This window comes from Molothrus aeneus, chromosome 3 (assembly GCF_037042795.1).
Source record: "Molothrus aeneus isolate 106 chromosome 3, BPBGC_Maene_1.0, whole genome shotgun sequence".
NCBI classification, from domain to species: domain Eukaryota; kingdom Metazoa; phylum Chordata; class Aves; order Passeriformes; family Icteridae; genus Molothrus; species Molothrus aeneus.
The window spans coordinates 95,623,275-95,644,056 of NC_089648.1; the positions used below are offsets into that span (position 1 = coordinate 95,623,275).

Sequence of the window (20,782 nt, forward strand, 5' to 3'; positions counted from 1 at the left end):
AGTCCAATTAGCATTTCCTGATATAATTCCCAGGCACAGTTCAAAAGCTAGGGACAATTTCCAACAGACACTTTTGATTAAGCCCGTTTCAAAGGGCAAGAGCATTAAACAACAGGAAGATGGCCAGATCATGCCAAATACCACAGAACTACCTGATAAGCCCTGGTAATGTTTAGCTTACTAGGATGCCAACAAGCCTGCATTTATTTCATGTAGTGAAATAAAAGAAAGTGCAAAGAGGTGACTAAATTGTTACAAGATGAGAAAGAGAAAACTTGTATACTTCTCTATGTAGCATTACAAGACAAGTATGAAGAATCTTTTTTCACATTTATATTCAGCTGATAAAGCACTCAGTCTTACCTGCATGAAACAGGATTTCAAGGATTTCAAATACTCTTCTCCCTGCCCCAATAAAGCATCTGCACTGATGGTTAGCACAGGTAAGAGACAAATTTTAGGCACAGTGGCACAAACTGCAGTCACATCCAAACCAACTAGGAAACAGGACCCTAAGTCTATAATGCAAATTGCACATTCTTCCATTACTCCAAGAACACTTAGACCAGGTAGTGTCCATGGCTGCACCAAGATTGGCAGTTTATGGAACTTACTCTTCTAACCTTTTGCTCAGAGTGAAGCATTTCTAGCAGAATCTACAGCTCATAAATAGAAGCACTCTACTAAGAAAGTGCTACTAACTGCTTAACTTAATTGTAGTTTTTAAACATTTTTAATTATAGTCCTTTGTCTTCCATCTATGCAAAATAGCTTCTATTTTTCAAGTACATTGGAAGCTTCCCCAGTACTTGAGCCGTCTGGCTTTACCACTGAAATTTATGTTACAGACATTAAAACACTAGAAAAATAATGACTAGCTTCAAACCAGCATGTTAGACCTAGGAAAGGTGACTCTTTCTTCATTTCCTTATGCTTATTTAAGAAAAGCATATTGAAGACTGAAACTAAAAAGACTACACCTGGGGACACCCTGGAAGTTTATAGCCTTGTGTGTTCTGGATGGATAGAAGGTAGACAGAGGAGTATTTTATTAGGTGTGATAAAATAAAGTAGAAAATGTTGAACCTCCAGGAAATCCTCTTGACACTAAGATCTATTAGGAATTGTCTTCTAAAGGAAATAGATGAAGCCCTATTTCCTGGGATAATTCAAATTGTACTTCAGAAAATAGTAAATATATACAAAGAACATCCTGCGTTTAGAAGAAAATTGGGCAGATGAAATTTTTTTCTACATTTAGGCTGGACAAGCCCCAGACTCCTCCTCTCTTCTCATATATATACACAGGCAAAAGCACAATTAAGACATGCAATATGTAATGTAAAAAGGATGATCCTCTGGAAATAATAAATAACTATCAATATATTTTTATTCTCAAAGTTTCCCCTATTCAAATACATATAACTTTTTAATTAATATCACTTTACTGAGAAATATTAAACACAGAATTTTAGTAAAATAATAACTTTACAAGAGATCAAGTGCTTACAAGTGCATATCACAGCACACAAACTGCAACATAGCTCAGGTCCAATGACATCCAGTTTTAAAATCCTCTGCTTCAAGTGTGAGAAAAAAGGGAATATGCTTAATGAAGGAAAAAGTCTTCCGAGTCTTCTGAGATATCAGTGAGTCCTGTGATTTTATTATATAACAGCACACCTTGCCTCTCCGACTTAAAACACAAAGAGGGATTTTATACTAGCATTTTGAAATAGTTAAACAAGGTAAAAAATTTAGCCTTGCTCTCTGAAATGACTCCCAGCTCTGTGAAATGATCACTATCTATTAGTGACAAACAAGCCATGTTTGCTCAGCTATAATCAACTTGTAAATCTTTTGGCTTTTCTATCACCACTATTTCAAATAAAATTCAGATTTTTTATACTGAATGCTAAATGCTATTGAAATCTATATGGAGTTCATATTTCATGTGTCCCAGAAAATTGAAGTCTCGGTGTTCTAGCTCATTTACAGAAAGAATCATATCTGTGAAGTGTACTAATGAAAATACACATTCTAACCAAAAATGTACACAAGACGACAGAAAAAGTGGGGGATCTGGTTAAAGAGTACTAACTGGAGCGACCAAAGGAAGCAATAACCAGGGGGAAAGAGAATTAATTACAGATTTTAAAAAAGGCAAAAGGTATCTTAGAGGTTATTTGTCTAATTTGGGTGTTTAGGGTGGACATTAGACAAGTTCTACACAGAAGGAGTGACTGGGCATTGGAATGGGCTGTCTAGAAAGGTGGTGGAGTCACTGTCCTTGGAAGTGTTTAAAAAAAAGACTGGATGTGGTACTTACTGCCATGCGCCATGGTCCAGTTAATAAGGTAGTGTTAGGTCATAGGTTGAACTTGATGGTCTCAAAGGACATTTCCCACCTAGCTAACAGGCACTGGGCCCGTTCCAACCCCCAAGTGATGCACATACTTCTAGTATCAAAATAAGTAATAATAAATAAGATTTCAACCTGTGCAAATTTCAAGATAGGTCTGAGATCTTGAAACCTGCAGAGGTTGAAATCCAGACCCAAACCTGTTAATCAGGCCAGATTGCTCAGGGCTTGCCTTGAAAGCCTCAAGGAAAAGTTGCTGCTGGAAAACCACTTTGGGCAACTTGTTCCTGAGCTTTACAGCCCTATCACAGAAAACTATTAATTGGACATTAAAACCAAACAAGTATGCATGTTCAAAAAGAAATGGTCTTGCCATTCTTGTGCTTATTGAATTAGAAATAAATGTAAGGGATACCTTGCATAATTTTGATGCTATTAACAGAAAATGACAAAGTCTTTTAAGATAATCTCATCTTGTGTGTTTTCATGAAGCAAGTCTTTAATCTATTACCTTTTGTGTTACCAGGATAAAAGCTGCATAGCACTGGAAGAGGAAATTACTTCTGTAATAAACAACAGTGTTAAAATTAAAAACCCTTTCCTAATGGCTACACAGCATCTTCCTTGCTGCATTTCCAGCCCACTGCCCTATATGTACTACAGACACACAAACAGACCATTTCCTTCCTCTGCAGCAATGTTATGTGTTTGAAGGCTGTTCACATGTTTTCAGCTGACTCTACACTAAAAGTAAATCATGCCGTCCTTCCTCAAAGGTTCTGTATTCCTGAGCACCAGTCATTTCCAGTGCTTGCCTTCAAACTGAAGCCATATCAACACCAAATAGCACTTTTTAATAGGACTTTTTAATTAGTGTTGCAGACAATACTTCACTTTGGAACATCTTAATCTTTCAGTTGCAATTTCATTTTTATTTTCAGGCAACATCTCTGATTTACCAAGAACATTCTGTATTTTAAAGCTTTCTTCTAGTTAATATCAGTACCTTCTGACTTCCTATCATCATGAAATGCAATAGCCATATTTTCTAACCCATACTGTAAAATTAAAATTCTAAGCAGTATTAGAAGGAGAACAGATTCCCCATGATCTAGTTTGCCTACTTGGCAGTAAATCAATTAAAACTGCTCTCAGCATATACTTTTTCAGTCACTCTATAAAAGGGTAAACCAATGTTTTTGTTGCAGTTATAAGACTATCACATAAGAGTTTCATTATCTATGTAACACAAAGGAGAATTAAAATAAATTCACAGTGAGAGTATATTTCCTTTGGAGGGAAAACTTGCAACATAACACCTGCACTTCTTGTACCACTATTGGCTTTTGTAAGAGACAACCAAGTTCAACCATGACAAAAGTAGAACAAGACTTTTGGATTCCTCAAGAAGAACCAAGTGTGGCAGAGAAATCCTTAACCAGCATAAAGGAATCTCCCTCAATAATTTACATTATAGATGTTTCCCATAACTGTAATGTACAAATGATCACGCACTGTCACCTCAGCTGTCTCTGTCTCTCTGGTGTCCCCAAGGCTTGCTCTGCCAAAGCAGAACCTAATACAAAAAACCAACTATTTTCATTTGATAAAACAACTCATAAGGCTGGGTCGGTTTCAAGTATTCAATCCTAAGAAATTATGGGGTAACTAAACCAAAAGTAGAGAGAGGATGATTCATTTCCATGTACCTCTGCAGGGAGTCTGGAATGGCAAATAACCCAGGCTGAGGTAGCTGTGCGCCACCCTCGGTGATATACAAAATAGTGTGTGCAAAAATTTTGTTCCTTAATATGCAGTACTAGGTAAAATTTTGGGTAATAGGAAAATTTTCCATTTCAGGGTTTGTACTCATGTTTGTTACACACCAAGTAGTATAACTATTTCATTTTGTGCTGCTATATTAAAATGCAAATGTGTTGAATTTTTTTTTATACTGGAGTTTAGTAGCTGAAACTCTAAATTGTTATTCTTTAAAAATTATTTGAATTAAAGCTGAAATGAATAACTAAAGACCTACTTCCCATAGCTTTAAAACACATGCTTCCCATATATCATGTGTACCTTCTGATGAGACTAGCCCAAATTATTTTTGAGAGATGACTGGTAAACAAAGAACTTTCCACTCTTATATATTCTTTAGTTTGAAGGGCAGTTGAATGCAGCATTAATAAGAAATAATAGTAAACATAATAACAAACACTGGGAGTATTTTTAAATGGGACCTTTTAATTATCATCTGAGTTTATGAGACAGAAAGAAACAAAATGGTCTAAGCATGCTGGTTTAGTTTCCACATAAGAAAAATGTAACTACCAGTGGTTGGGTCATTTTATCTCTCCTTTAAAATAAGGGAAATCAAGCAAAGAGAGTGGCAGCAACAGCTGGAACCATATGCCTGTGCTCAAACACAATTTATTCATAAAACTCAAGGAGAGCACAGCACAGCTGCAGAGCAATTATGGGGAGGGGAAAAAAAAATTTAAAAAATTCCACAAGCCCTTCAGAGCTGATTAATAATGATACTAGCAAGGAAATAAGATCTGTCATTGGAGTAAGAAACACTCAAGCTTAACAAGTGGGTTTTTTCAGAGGCTGAATCCTCACATTATAAATGTTAGTTGCTATGGATGCTGGTTTTTACTTCTGATACTTCTTCCTTCTAGGATACTGGAATACTTCCTCCTAAAAAACCTCCACATTTTAAATCTGCTTCAATTCTGTTAATCCATAGCATGCTTTCTTTAAAATATGAACATTGGAAAGCTGTCTCACACTTCTGAAGAGGTATGGTGGGTGAGTGAATATATCCATGTCCAAAGCAGCCCAACTCAGAAATATATTACACTTTTTAAAATTCAGAAGCTGCCACCTACTCTCTATTTTCATCAGTCTGAATATTGCCAGAATAGCAGCTTCTGTCATTCTTCATCTTTATGATATATAAATTCAGCAGAAATGCTTTTCTGCACCCTTTTTAGACAGTGGGCTGAAGCCCAGAGAAAGTACTTGTTTCAAGAAAAACTCTTATTTCAGGTTGCCTAATCCAGACCAGACAAAACTAGTGAGAAACCAGTAACCAGGCATGAACATGGTTAAGAACTGAAGTTACAACCACAAAGTATCACCACTGTTACTTTAATTCCTATTCGACAAGCTGGTGTCTGGCTCTTCCTTCCACTTGTACCTTAACACACTTTTTTGCCTTTGATTGATGACCTAGGAAGACTTACCTGTCAGAGGTAACACAAGAAGATTGGTTTGCATCATCTGATGCCACCTAATGCTGGCATTTTATCAGCCAAGACAGCCTTTCACAAGGCCAGTTTAGCTCCCATTTTAGTACAGGCTATTGAACTATTTCCTGCCACTGCAGAGGTTCTGTTGGTTCTTCCAAAACCTTTTACTTAGAGAAAAAAAATATCTAAATGAAGCCCTGATGGCACTCAGCAAATACATAAAGAACTTCTCATTCTTCAGCATTTACATGTCAAAAATGTAAGAATTTTATGAATTAAAGGGTTAAGGTAGGCAGTCAGAACAAAGGTCTACTTGGTTGGCCATATATCATATTGTTAAACCAATAAATTACATGGACAGAATAATTTACCTTTTCACCTTCTTCACCTTTACTACCTGGAAAGCCACGTTCACCCTGGAACACAAAAGGATAAAATACAAATCTCAAACAAATATTGTTCAAGTAATTGTATTCCTTAAAATAATTTTACTGCAGTGAAGTTTTATTATGAGACAAAAATGAAGTAATTTGGATGCTGATTGTCTCTCATTCAAAAAGGTGTGAAATGTCTACAAAAAAATGATATGGCTTTCCATAGTTTTGTCAGTTAATAGGAGTCATTTATTTTTCCATTCATCCTAAGGGATTTTCTCAGATTTAAAAATTCTCAACTATTTATTGACACTAGACCTACTTATTAAAGTACTTCTATTCTTCTGCAGAACCAATTTTAATACATTTATTCCTATTAATACCTTCATTTTAATTTTTAAATATAACTAGTCAACTGTGAAGGTCTCCCACCCAGATAAACTGAAAAAATATACAGATATGATTTATGAAAAGAAAACTAATTTCTTTCACTTTGAAAAGTGTATGAAATTACCCAAGTATTAAAAAGAAACCAAAACAAAGAAAGAGAAAACACAGAAGGGGGGAGTTTTAAACTATTAACTCAACCTCAAGTTATTTCAGCAGATTGAATTCTCTGTTTGATGGTATTTCAAAAAAAAGGCCTATTATAATGCTCTTTCCAGCTCTAATTTCCTAACTTTAAGCTCAGAAAAGGATCACAGTGTACAATGTTACTATGTTAACATCTTCATCAAATGCAATCTGCAGCCTGTCTCTATTATACAAAAATAACACCGGCTCTAGGTTTTTATTTATGTATACTTGCATGTTTTGTGAGACATACAGAAGACAGATGGGCAAAATTATATACAGACAGCACAAAAATGACCTAATTAAGAAAATGCAAACTTTTTCTTCTTTCTCCCTCAAATCATCTAGCAGGAGATAGTTTGCATGTCTTTTCCAATCTCCAGAATTCAGTCTCATGGCCTCAGTACAACACACGTTATTTGTACATCTGTAGACGAAAAGAGTGGAAAATATCCAAAGGAAAGCTTATGGTGTTTTTAAAATTCCTTTAAAAAAATTAGACAGAGCAATGTCTAAACATTCTTTCACCCTTCAGAGAGTGTAATTTCCTTAAATAGAAGTTTAAGGTTTAAGTGAGGTTAACTAGAACAGCTGGCTATAACTTGAAAAATTTGTAGCAGCATTTTGTCAAATCTTTCAAGTAACATATCATGTACTGATCATGTACTACACATCTGGGAATTGAATTCAAAGCTTTGGAGGTGTACAGACATATAAATTATCAAATAGTTCTGGACTTTTCATCACTTCCTACAGTGGCTGCCTTTTACTTTTTTCTTTTGGAGGGGGTGGTTTATACAATCAACAGCTCAATTTTAGAAGCAAGCCCGAGAACAAGCATACAAAATGGTATCTAGTGAAATAAACTTCTGCATGTCCTCACCTAAAAATGAGAGGCTAATTCTTGAAATAATTTACAAATGTATATGACTTCAGTTCATCTAGTTTCCTTTTTTTTGTGAAAAGTCATGTCAGATATTCTTTTGAAGCCCCTTCCAACCTGCGTTGATCTACGATTCCCATTCTTCCTCAACTGCTGGACACAGAACACAGATAACACTCTAAAAAATTTGTGAAAGTGTTTTCTTCATTTAGCTTTCCCATTTGTGTTTTTACTCAATCCCAAATTCATTATATGAGATAGAGTCAAAATTTCGCTAATTTTAGCTTGTATTCATTGCCTCTCATCCTTTCGTTGCACACCTCTGATAGGAGTCGACTCTGGCTTTTCAACACCCACCCAGAATTTACGGACAGCAATGAGTCTGCACACCACCCACCAGCCCCCACTTTCCAAATAATCTCACCTGAAGGCTGAACAAGCCCAGCTCCCTCAGCCTCCCCTCTTACATCATGGGCTTCAAGCCCTGGCCATCTTGGTGGGCCTCTGCTGGACTCACCCCAAGGAGCTGCTCTTTACCCTTTCCAGGGAGCTCCAGAGTGGATGCAGAACTCCAGATGTGGTCGCACAAGCACTCGCCAATCACTCTTCCTGGACTGCTGCACATGCCCTTGCTAAGGCAGCCCAAGATGCCTTTGGCCTTATGCAAACAAAGGGCATCTAGCAGAACTCCCAGCTCCCTTTCTGTAGAGCTGCTTTCTAGAAATTTGGCACCTGGCCTGTACTGTGGCATAAGGGTATTCCTTCTCAGAGGCAGGCCCATATGTTTTCCTATGCTTAACTTTAAGAGTTCTGTGATAGCTCATTTCTCAATATTGTTCCTTCCCTACCTTCCAGCACACTGAGACTACTTCCCTGCATTTGATAACATCCACAAACTTTCTGAGAACCCTATCATACATGTTATTAATAAGGACATTAAATAACATCCAGTATTGCCTCATGGGTATGACACTTGTTATTAGGGAGCAGTCAGACTGCATAGCATCATTCCACCTTTGACCCCAATCTTCCACCCACTCTGTTGTTCATTTATCCAGTCAGAACCCCACAGATTCTAGTGTAATCATGTGTCTGAAGAGCCAAAAGCCTGGCCAAAAGCCTGGCTGGAATCAAGGAATACAACACCCACTGCTCTCCCCTAATCCACACTGACAGCCATTTTATCAGAGTAGGCAATCAGGTTGGTCAGTGTGATTTATCTTTGGTAAATCCATGCTGGCTGTTTGCAGTGACCTTCTAGTCCTTCCTCTGTTCAGACATGCCTTCCAGGATTTGCAACATCATTTTTCCAGGGACAGAGGTGGGGGTGACTGGCCTGGAGTTCAATGGATCCTTGAAGATGGACATGATGTTTGCTTGTTTCCAGTCATCAATGACCTTCCCTAGTAATCATAATTTTTTGATAATGACAGAGGGCAACCCTGCAGTCACATCAGCCAGCTGCCCCAGCACCCCTGTATGCATAATATTTGGCATTGTGTAAGCATCCAAGTAGCTGAAGTGCTCCTTAACACTTCTTCGGTGGCCAGAGGTTCATCATTACACTCTCTGCTAACATGCTTAAGTAAACTGGGAGGCCTGAGGGCAAAACTTATTAGGGAAAAAAAACAAGGTGAAAAATAATTGGGTAGTCTCAGCCTTTTCCACACCCCTCACCCATTAAGCAGCAGGTCAACCTTTTCTTCAGCTTTGTTTTTGCTATGGATGTAGTTAACAGAAGCTCTTAATACTCTCTTACTAGTTTCAATTCCACATGAGTTTCTGGTTTCCCAACTCCATCACCACGTTCTCTGGCAGTGTCTCTGTGTTCCTACTGGGTAGCTCACCCATGCTTCCACTGCTCACTTTCTTTTCTGTCTGAGGTCAGCCAGAAGTATCTTGTTCATCCATGCTGGCCTTCTGCCATACTCACTCAACTCCCTGCATAACAACATGGAGTGCTCTTGGGGTTTTAGGAAGCTGTCCTTGAAGATCAACCAGCTGGACTCCTCAGATTTGCAGGACAATTTCTATCATTCCTTGGCTTCCTTTTTGCCAGACTCAAAAAATTTTTCTCCTTGATACTTTCCTCAGATGTCTTGTTTTCTAGGTCCCTGAACATAAACTAATTCCCTGCTGGACCCTCTCTAGTTTCTCCACATCTCTTATGGAAGTGAGGGTGGAGGACTCCCCCAAACATGACACAGCATACCAGGTGCAGCACCACCAAGCAAAGAAGTGAAAATATCTCCCCCTGATCTGCTAGGTGCAATTTTAATTATATAGTCCAATAGGTGGTTTATTTTATTCCAGTAAGGGAACACTGTTGGCTCATAATTCAGTCTCATGTCTACATCTCCATAATTTTCAGCAATGTTGCTGTTCAACAAGTCAGTTCTTGCCTGTACCAATGTTAGTGATCAACAATGTCTTATTGTTTCAAAAATAATCCAGATTTTTCTGCACATATTTGAATTTAAAAAAATCCAAATTAGAGAAAATAAGAAATATAGACAGCAAAATGTAGGTAAAGAAGTTTAGGAAATTTCCACTTGACAGTATAAAAAATATAACATTATTAGCCACTAGTAACTTATTTCAAAGAATACAAATGCTGCAGAAATAAAAAAAAGTGAAATTTAAGAAGTACCACATGTATGGCTGACTTAAATTCTCCTTTGTGTGGCCAAATTCTCATATTGATTTAGGCAAAACATTTCACGCAAATTTTTCATGGACAATCATTGATTGCTTGTCCTGATATCACTGAAGGATTGCTGATCTCGTTTTCAGTGTTTTAAATATGCCTGCAGTGGGATCCTGGCTTTGAGTGTAGAAATGGATAGACTGTGGTAATCTTGTTGCTGAACAAAATGCTGGCTACCTCATCTGCAGAAAATAAGTTCCTTCCTTCCTTCCCCTTGTGCTATATTACAGGAAGTGTCTGCCCTAAAGATACACAAATTGCATCAAGGTCATGTTGCAGAACATTTTCTCAAAATTTTCATAACAACAAAATAATGGGGATTTTTTTTTTGTGTGGTCTCTTAACTTGTTGAAGCAGCAGGACTATTTCCCCTACAATTTTCTAAAAGGAATTAGCTGGACAGACATTAAGATTTAATTCCAAATATTTGCAATTAAAAGCACCTGCAACCAACAAAAAATCTGACCATGAAAAGAGGCAATTTTAACAAGTATTACCAGCAAGGTCTATAATAAACATGTCTCTTTTTGCAAGTTCTAGCCTTCCTACAATATTCGACTTCTGGAAAGGAGCAAAATGGAAGAGTGGAAGAAAAGACCTGTACAGTTTGAAGAATTAAGCAACTGGTATTAATGCAAAATAATACTGCTGGGTAAGTTTGTACCACAGCCCCACATGTCCTTTCTCTTTTGAAAGAGAAGTCAATAGTAAAGTTCCTCTGTCACATTATATAACTGAGAAACTGGATATGTAATTCAAGTACCATTTATGTAGATACTGGACAGCTGGCAAAAAGGATGTTGAGACTGCAAATCGTTAGAAGGAAACTTATTTTATTTTTTTGGGAATTTGTTTGGTTTCTCTTCTACCTTGGAGCCAGTAAAACGGGGTTTGCCAGGAGCACCTACTAAGGCAATTTCTCCCTGAAACAAACTGTACACAGACATCATTTTACAGACCTATCTCATGACTGAGCTAAATTAAGAGAAAAGGCATCTGGACATGTATTGCTTCTCATTCCTTTGCTATGGAATAGCTGAATTCATTTTTAGAGTTATATATGTCTCCTACCTTGTATTTGGTTAATATGTTTTTCACTTTTAAAATAATAGGCCATTAACAATTTCAGGTTATCTAATTCTGTAGCAGATACAGCTGTAGGTTGCTTCAGACAATTAGACAACAGAATTTAGAGAATTTTGATCACATGAAAAGCTTTCTCAAACTTCATTTCAGGCCCTGTTCTGAAGAAGACAGTCCAGAAGGCACTTGCATGCTACCCAAGTATTTAAAACCCTAACAAGTGTGCCACAGCTTCCACTGTCTCCCCAGTACCTATTAGGCACTTGAGTACACAGGGATCTACCCTTAAACCATTAGGTCCAACAAGGAGCTGTATGCACAAGGCAGACTCCTGGTTTCTAGGCTCTGTTCAAAAGGCCCTTTCAGAGCTCTCCTTCATCTCAAAGTGTCCAATTTACTCAGCAGAAAGGCAAATCTTGATCCTCTGCAACCAGGCAGGCTTGCCCTACTTCCCAAGTGAATGTTTTATACAGGCTGTTAATTTACCGTGTCCTCTAACCCGTGTTTTAAAAAAAGAGCAAAGTAAGTCATCTGTACAGTTGACTGTCACCCCTGGCTTCCAAATGACTTTCTCCTTACACTGCCCATGAAAATTAAGGATCTGACTTGAACTTGCAAATCCCATTCAGGGAACAAGATGCTTAAAAGTTACATACAGAAACTGAGCATAAGTTAAACCAAACATCTTGTTAATCAAAAATGTTTTTAAAAGGTAACTGTTGAAGCTGAACAACACAGTAAACTTCCTCCTCAATATTTGAATAAGGAGTATTAGAAGAAAAGCAAACCATAAATCAAGAACTTTGAGTTGAGAGCTAAGACAATTCAATTCTGCATTTAATATATAGCTTTACAAGGAAAAGGTGTAGTTAAAAGCCTAGTAATATCTCATTTGGAATTAGAATATAAAAATTTGCAGTAATTTCCTTTTCTATTCCTTCTTAGCAAAGTGTATTAAATAATTACAGACCTAGTGAGAACCTGGCTCTGCCACTCAAAGCTAAGAACCACCCTCCATTTACAGATTCATGAAATATGCCACCATGAATACATTAATTTTTTTGTCATAATTAAACTATAGTCACTGAGCTGAATTCTGGTAGAATACATTTCTGCTTATATGGCTTCTAATAGGAGCTTAGAAGTCTTATTAAAAGAATCTAAAATGAAATCCTTTCTCCATTCCATTCATGGATGTGATGTCCTTGACAGAAGTTGGCCCTAGTAACTTGTTCACCACCCAGTTGAGTTTTCTGTCCAGGCCAAAATTCACCAACAAAAGAAAATTTTGAAAGTTCACTTGCTTGCTTCCAAGCCAAGCAGGAGACAAATGCCTCGCAGACACAAAAAGAACAAAGACAAAGGAAAAACTCCAAGCTCTCTAAAAACACAAAGAGCCAATAAAAGAACTATTATTCATCAGAATGATGCAAATAATTAAGCAAATAAATACAAAGCCCTCATGACATACAACAATTAAAATAAATCTTAAAATAGCTTGCCAAAATGGCATTTTTGTAACTCCACTTATGGCACAATTTTCAACTTCTTCTTTCCAGCTCCTGTCTATAACAATACATGGGAAAAAGTAGAGGGGAAAAAGTCTAATTAATCATTATAAGTAATCATTAGCACTTCATTTTCTCTAGATTTACAAAATGGATTGTGAAAAATTCTTCATAGTCTGCTACCAGATAATAAAATTTCATCTTCCCTGCTATACTAGATCACTGTAAACTAGAAGAACACCCCTAAAACGCAATCACAGATTTTTTAATGAAAAGAAGCCATAGATCTTTTGTCTTGCATTGTTTAATCAGTGCTCTACAGATTATTATTTCTTCATGAAAAAATTGACTTTTACATCAATACCATCAGTACTGGTTCTTATTAAATCTAAAATGATTGATGTTGTAATTGCTTTAACTGTTTTGGAAATGTGTAATGTATTTATATACATGGTCTTTAATATACTTATAATTTATTGATTTTTTCAGTTTATAATTGCACTGCAACAACTTATAAAATTAGAGAAGAATTCTGAAGGCAGAGTAGGATGCTTTGTTGCTTTGTATGTGTGTATATAACAACATTCTTAGAATGGAAAACATCAGTTTTTATACCTTGATTTCCACATTTAGCTATTTCTCCCTCCCAAATAAAGGACTTCCACACTAAAAAATTGAAAACAGTAAAAGGAGATGCTATCTTAACCTACAAATATATGAACTTTATCAGGAGTGTTACCCGCACAGTGAAATAATATTGGAACAAAAAATGAATTAGGAATCACATAATCTAAACACACACACACACAAAAAAAAAAAAAAAAAGAAACCAAAAAAAGAACAAGTGTTGAAAGAAACTTTTATCAATCACTTGGAATGCATTTTGCTATTTGGACTATTTTAGGCACTAACAAGATTTATAATGGCAAACATACTGGAACTTCATGAGATTCTCTTCAAGGCTGGGAAAGAGAAACAATTACTGTAAAATACTTTAAGCATTTTTCAGACATGTTTCTATGAAATTAAAAACAAACAAAAAAGAAACCCAGGAAAAAAAAACCACCAAGAAGCAGTCAGATGTTTCTCCATTCTCAATATGAAAACGAAACATTTTTATTTTTAAATTTACTGGGGCACTGCCAGTAGCTTGATTTACTAAATAGCCTTCATACTCCAGGGTTACTAGCAAGGAAACTCATCTTAATAGAAGCAAAATCAGCACGGTCAAACACTACTTAGTGTTTTGATAATTTATGGATATGTGCCTTCCATTAGTCTAAGTATGCCAGACCCTTGGAATAATCTAATAGTCTGGTGTTTTAAAATGAGGACAACTATTTTTAGCATTGCAGAAATGGAGCGGAATGTTCAACAATTTACTGTCAGTGGGCTTGAGCAGCATCCTCCCCTGTGGAGCACGTACCCAGCCAGTGCAGAGCCACCAGCAGGGCCAGAGCTTTGCCTTAAACAGATAAAAACCCCACACCAGTTACAGTCCATTATATGACACCTTTCTTAGCCTACTGGAATATTTCCTTGTTTATTTGAACAGGCTCTTGTTAATGGTCTGGATCACGTGGTAGAATATTAGTTATGTAAAAATGTATTCAAAATATATTTATTTAAACTTGCTCCCTGAATTTGCTGGATTACTCATCTCAAAAAGTTTCTGCTGAACATTATGACATTTTGGCTTCACTGCATCTACCAAGCCTTTCATTCCCTCTTGGTTACTGCTGAGCTACCAGCACTTCCTGACTTCTTGCTCAGTGCTATCCTTGTTGCAAACTTGATCCGTGTGAGCAAGAATAAGATCCTCCCTTAAAATAACCTGATGAAGAAGGGCTTGTGACAGGTAAATAGTTCATTTCCTTTGCTCTGTGCTGCTTCCACAGTGGAGCACATACACTGTGGTTGGGCCACGGGGTCAGGGCAGGTCAGAAGGCTCATGCTAAGTAACTGTTCAAGAGAAAAGCAAATGGCAATAACCCTACTGATCTTATTTGCATATTATAACACAGACTGAGTTCAGAAGGCACCAATTCCTCATTCCCATCACTTTCTGTTACTCATCTTTGGGACAAGACTGTCTTGCCTATTCATTCAGGCAATTGGATGTTAATACACTACAAATTAAATGACACTTTAAAATCTAGATTTTGATGCTTTATATTCAAGCTAAAGAATCAGCAGTTGTAGGCAGCTCAGAGCATCAGAGAACATTGCCACAGGTCTCCTTACTCCAGACTGCACTCTCTTTAGTTGGCATTGTTTCCTTTTTTTGCTATGAGCATGTCTCAAAAACCATGCAAATCACACAATATCTGTATTCAAATACATAAAGCATATCTATATTCAAATACACAAAGCATATCTATATGCAAATACATAAAACATATTTTCATACATAAAGTACATAAGTCAAAAGTTTGTTCCTATATTTTTCCTCACAAATTATTTCCACCCAAGAGAAGTAGTCAGAGAAATTGTTCTGAAAAACCAAAGATGAAAGTATCACTCCATTTACTGACATGCACAACTACAGCCAGGTATACTGCCTTTTTCCTTTTTTTTTTTTTCCTTTTTTCTTTGGTAATAAACAGACTGAAGTCTTTGGCACATATGTCAAGGACTGGTTTCTCTGCCATCAAAAAAGTATCATCAGAAGCAGAGCCTCTGCTATCAGTAGGTCTTCTTTCTGCCTTTAGCAATTACAAGTGGTATTCACTGCTATTGCATATCCTTGAAGAGGTGACAACTAAAAAATACAGTGCAGACACGAATTAAACATGGGCTGGATAACAATCCAGTTAATTTGATCTACATCATACACAGAATATTTAAAAATGCAAATAAAATTCACAAGAACATTTCCCGTAGAGTAGTGAGAGTATGCAAAGAGGATTCTGGCTGAAAAAATTCTCAAAGACTTAAAAGTTGCTATAGATGAACAGTTTAAAAATTAAGTCTAGCCAGCTGAATATTTCCATTAACTGAAGCAATACCATTGAAAAAAGTTTGAAGCAATCTTATACTCAAGGACAACTGATAGTTTATTGCAACTATGTTTTTCCCCTTACAGCAGCTCTGTCAAAAGGAAAATTGCCTGACCTACACACCATGTATTAATTTACTGCTAATCCAACCATAACATAACATTAAAGCAAATCCAAATCCTATTAAAGTTTCAACAGAACTGGAAAGTATTCTAATTGGCCCTGCTCAAATAATATTTGAAATGTAATAATACTAAATGTATGTTAAAAAGCATTATTCAATATGAACATATTGCTGAGGACTTTCAAAAATAATATAATATGACTATTATTTTGAACATAATAGTTGGACCCTCAGGTTTATATTAGGAATGTAAACAGCATTGGTCAATCTCTTACATCTCAGAAGCTATTCTTTATAAGAGAACTATCATCAACATCATCTTCATCAGTATCCAGTTCCATAATCTTAAGATTCAGGAGGCAGATTGTCAGCTGGTACAAATGCAAGTTTAACTAAAAAAAGTCAGACCCACAGACCATTAAATATTAACTTCAATGTTTAACCACACAGATATTAAATGCAAAAAAAACCAGTAGAAAAAGCAATTATTTAGGCCAAACCAGAGACAAATAGAACTGCATATAGACTGAAATTTCTAGTCTAAGAACAAATTCCTATCAGTATTTTTCCTGAAATGTCATATTGTCAGTGTGTTTGTAGCTGCAAACCTCTTTTGAACCACTGATAAATAAAGCAAGGTACAGTTTTCAGGTCTCCACTTCCACATAGGTTTTTAAGGCTTTTCCAAGAAATGTCTCTCCTCACTTCCAAAACAGTGCTTTTGACATTTACTGTCAAAAGACAGACTTCTGGAGACAGATTAAGAGGATATACCAACCTATATAATAATAGGTAATTGCTATATTATTAAGACTAACCGGATATTTTAAGACTAACACGGGAATCTGGGATCAGCCCATCTACTGTGAGCACAGGAGCCCTGGAGCTGCTCCATAAAGGTAAGTCTCCATTTCCATAAATTCTGAGCACCTCTGTGGGTAATGATGACATCTCAGCCTAGAAGGGTTGTAATTTTCCTTTCAGGCCTTTTCTTAACCTCATTGAGCTTATTTCCCTACTCTGCATACTACATCTGGGATGCCTGACAGAAAGCAACTTGTCCACTATCCGAGGGACACAAATTTTTGCGTAAGTTTTTAACCATCCTCTCATTAAAGCCTAATGTTTATTTAGAGAATCAACACTACTCTGACACCCATTTCTCCAGCTGCATTCCTTTCTCATTCTGTGGTTCGGCAGAAGTTCTGCCAGTACAGTGTATTCTAGAGGGTGGTATTTCTCTGGCCATCTGACAACACTGGCAGTATAACCCTGTCACCACAGACAGTCATGCACATTTCTTAATAGATCTGATTTCTTAATAGATTCCTTAATAGATCCTAACATCTTTCCAACTCATGGATTTGATACCAGAAGACAAAAATGTTCAGACCAAAGTATGGAGAAATGGGGTGGGGAAGACAAACTGGCCACAGCTGCTCTTACATTACATATCCTACCTGCTTAGGTTCCCATTAATCAAAGATGATTGGTAAAATCATCCTGCTACTTTTCTGTTTTCATTGCTGCCTTTTCTAGCAGAGCTGCTATCGTGGCACTGATTAACAAATGACTTCTTCTCATGAAAACAAAACCAATCCCTTCCCACTCCCTAGATTGCCACTGAGACAATCTCTCTCCATTTATGCAATGAGCTGTAATGCAGCTTACAACAAAGATTCAAAAATTTATTAAGGAATAGCATTGTCCACATTGTACACAATTCCCATCTGTTAAATAGCTTCCTACCTTTGCTCTTCCTTTATGGCCTTGGGTGCACCTCTATCAATACTGTTTGCTCCACTGGATGGGGAATTTATTTTACTCCAGCTTTGTGCTACGCTGTCTGAGAAAGTCCCAAAATCTTGTCATGTTACAGGAAGACACACCAATATAGAGTATATGGCCACAGCCCAGAAGCCTGGCACTCTCCTTCCATTCATACTTTTAAAGTGAATTTTCATTCTGTGAGGTGAACAGCTAAATAATTATTTCTTGAGATATTATTGTCAATAGATACAAATAATTGCTGTGCATCTTCCATGTGTAAAGGTAACAGGTTACAACTATAAAACAAAGTTAATTATGAATTAATTTCTCCTGTTTAGAGTCTTATTTCAAAGTAACAGGATGTTATTTTCATGTGTATGGGACAAACAGAAGAACTGTCATTCACGAAAGAAAGGGAGCATAGTGAAAGGGGTGGTGATTCTGAAGAAAAAGCATTAGCTGACTAGCTTCTCAGTCTCTGTAAAAAAAAAAAAGTGTCTTGTGTGAGGTACTTGTTAAACACAAATCAAACACCTGTCAGCCAGCTGGGCCACGTGTGTCACTGCTGAGCCATCTGCAGGAACACACTCCATGCCAGTTGCTTTACTTAGTGTGGCCTGGGAACAAGAATCCATTAGACAAAAAGTCAACAGTGGAATTAGCAGCACTTTTTCTTTTAGTGCCCTTCCACTTACTTGTTTGACTTCTTGTGTTACTATTTTTGGGAGCCTCATGCCAGAGAAACAGTGCTGACTGCTGATTAGACAAGACTTGGCCCAGCCTCAGCGTGTCACATTAATTTAATCAGTTCAGACTCGAAACATGCAGCATGAATCTTAGGTGTTTATAAATATGGGCTAGCAGTGAGAACTAGAAAAATAAAAATACATTCTGGTTTGCAATACCGGTGAATGATTTTACTATACTAATAAAATGGAATTTTTATTTCCAACAATTTGGTATCTGTGAATTTAAAAAAGCAATTTACATTGAACTTGGAATATAAAAACTGTGCTACAATTTTAGTGTGTTTGGGAGCAAGAAATATATTCATTGACATTAAAAATGCACATATGAGCTGCATTTATTTAAATTTTAATAATATAACTCACCCACTAAAAGGAGGGCAAAGGAGAGTTAACAGGCCACAAGTCACACCAGCCAACAGTATTATCTACAACCTCCATATAATTTGTACTATGTATAAATTTTTTACTGTATGAAATAAAGAATTTTTTTTTAAAATCTAATGTGCTACTCATAATAGGAGTTATTATCCAGGCAGAAAATACTCTTATATATAATTTAAATGAAGCACAATAACACAATCTATCCATAATTATCCTAATATAGATTAATGATTCATCAGATCAAAAGATCTAGTATTGTGTGAAGTTCAATACCTAGTGTCTTAAAAGAAGACAAAGAAAACTAAGCAAAATGTGTCAGACAAGATGTACAATGTGGCAGTACAGTGAGAAAGTTCCTTCCTCCCCAATTAGCCCATTTCCTGCAACACACTGCTGCCAACTTTTACAGTGTAAAAATGGGTACTTAAAGCTCTGCATTCTGATGAGATGTGGAAAGTTCAGAATATCAGTTTCATAAACCTACAGTCTCTAGCCCTCAAAAAAGAAGGGGAAAAATCATACAAGATTAAAATCTATGCGCCACAGAAACCTTCCAGAAAGAATCCAATAAATACAATTTATGAACAATTGAAGAAGGATCCTCAAGCCTCCCCTGCCCTTTCAAGCTCTGTAAGGTCCTGACTGAAGCTTTTCAAACACAGTTAAGAGCCCCAGAGCCAAGCAGACTCACAGCTAGAGTATTCATGACTCTGATTAAGGAACAAAGGGCTGCATTTAATGACTGCGTTATTTAACAACTGCATTATGTTTAACTTCCACGTTACATAAGGGGCTAACAAAGGCCTGCCCTGCATGGCACCATGCCACACTCTGCTTTGCTCCCTGCATCCCAGAGCCCTGGAAAATGAATGGTGACCTTTGGTGGCTTTGGCCACACCTCACATCACATCACAAAGGCGGCTGCTGCGCTCCAGGCCCCAGGAGCAGCCAGGCTCTGCTGGTTATTGCAGCTGCAGTGCAAATCCCAGAGGGTACATATACCTCCCACTCTTATCGCACCACTGCCACTCGCCTGCAGGAGAGCACGGCTTTGATGCCAAGCAATACAAGTAATGTCTGGCTCCAAAATCACATTTGTACTTCTGTTCTACTGAGACATACTAATCTGATTTTGAGGGAACCCATGAGAGCACAGAAGACAATGCTGTAACTTTCCTCAGATGGGACTGAAGCATATTTCCTTTCTCTCAAAAAGCAATGATTCCTTAATTAAAAAATGAAGTCTTTGCTCACCAACACCTACAGCAGTCACCAGCACCCTTCCCTCCAGAATGGAAATAACACCCAAGCAGTGTCACTGTATGCCAGGTAATTTGATTCCACAGAGCTTTCTCTGGAGAACTGAACTGAACTGCTGTCGTTTAGCTTCAGGAATTGAAAAACCAGGGAGCCTGACAGTTCCTGGAGTTGTGAACTGCAAAAATCCCCTAATAAGGCAAAAATAAGTCAGCACAGCAGACAGCTCTTTGGAATCAAATTTATGATCAAAGGCTATTCAAAACACTTTCTTGTAATGCTAAGGAGAGAGCAAGAAGGCAAGAACCATACATGCTGAAGCAATGAAACAAGTTTTGGAAAGCATAATGATCTAAAGTCTATTTTCCAAGTAAGATAATTTATTTTATTTTTAAGCATATCTATGTATCACAAAGCTATTGAGACCTACTATTTTCACATGTGTCTACCTCTTAAAATCAGATGTATATTAATGTCACACTAAGATATTACTGAAAACACAAAAAGAATACAAACCTTGTAGAAAATTTGTTGCTGCTATAGATGGCATCCATCTGCCTGATTTACCATCACCAGCATTTCTCAAGCTCAAGGCTTTAAACTCAGTGGTAAGAAAGTTTCCAATTGTACCACATTCTTACAGCTCACAACTCTCTTTGAAAAGATTTCTGATGTCAAATATTTTTCCTGTGTTACTGGTTATGGTATTTTGTTTCTGTTACAGACTCCAGAGCAAAGCAGCACAAAGATCTTTC

General features: G+C 37.0%; 1 protein-coding gene across 1 annotated transcript in view; it reads right to left on the reverse strand.

The window, feature by feature from the left end:
- The window catches only part of COL19A1 (collagen type XIX alpha 1 chain), a 169,803-nt gene that overhangs the window by 96,803 nt on the left and 52,218 nt on the right, over positions 1–20,782 (reverse strand). The window contains exon 11 of the mRNA XM_066545914.1: positions 5,991–6,035. Coding sequence (XP_066402011.1) covers positions 5,991–6,035 — 45 coding nt within the window. The remainder of the gene's footprint in view (positions 1–5,990; positions 6,036–20,782) is intronic.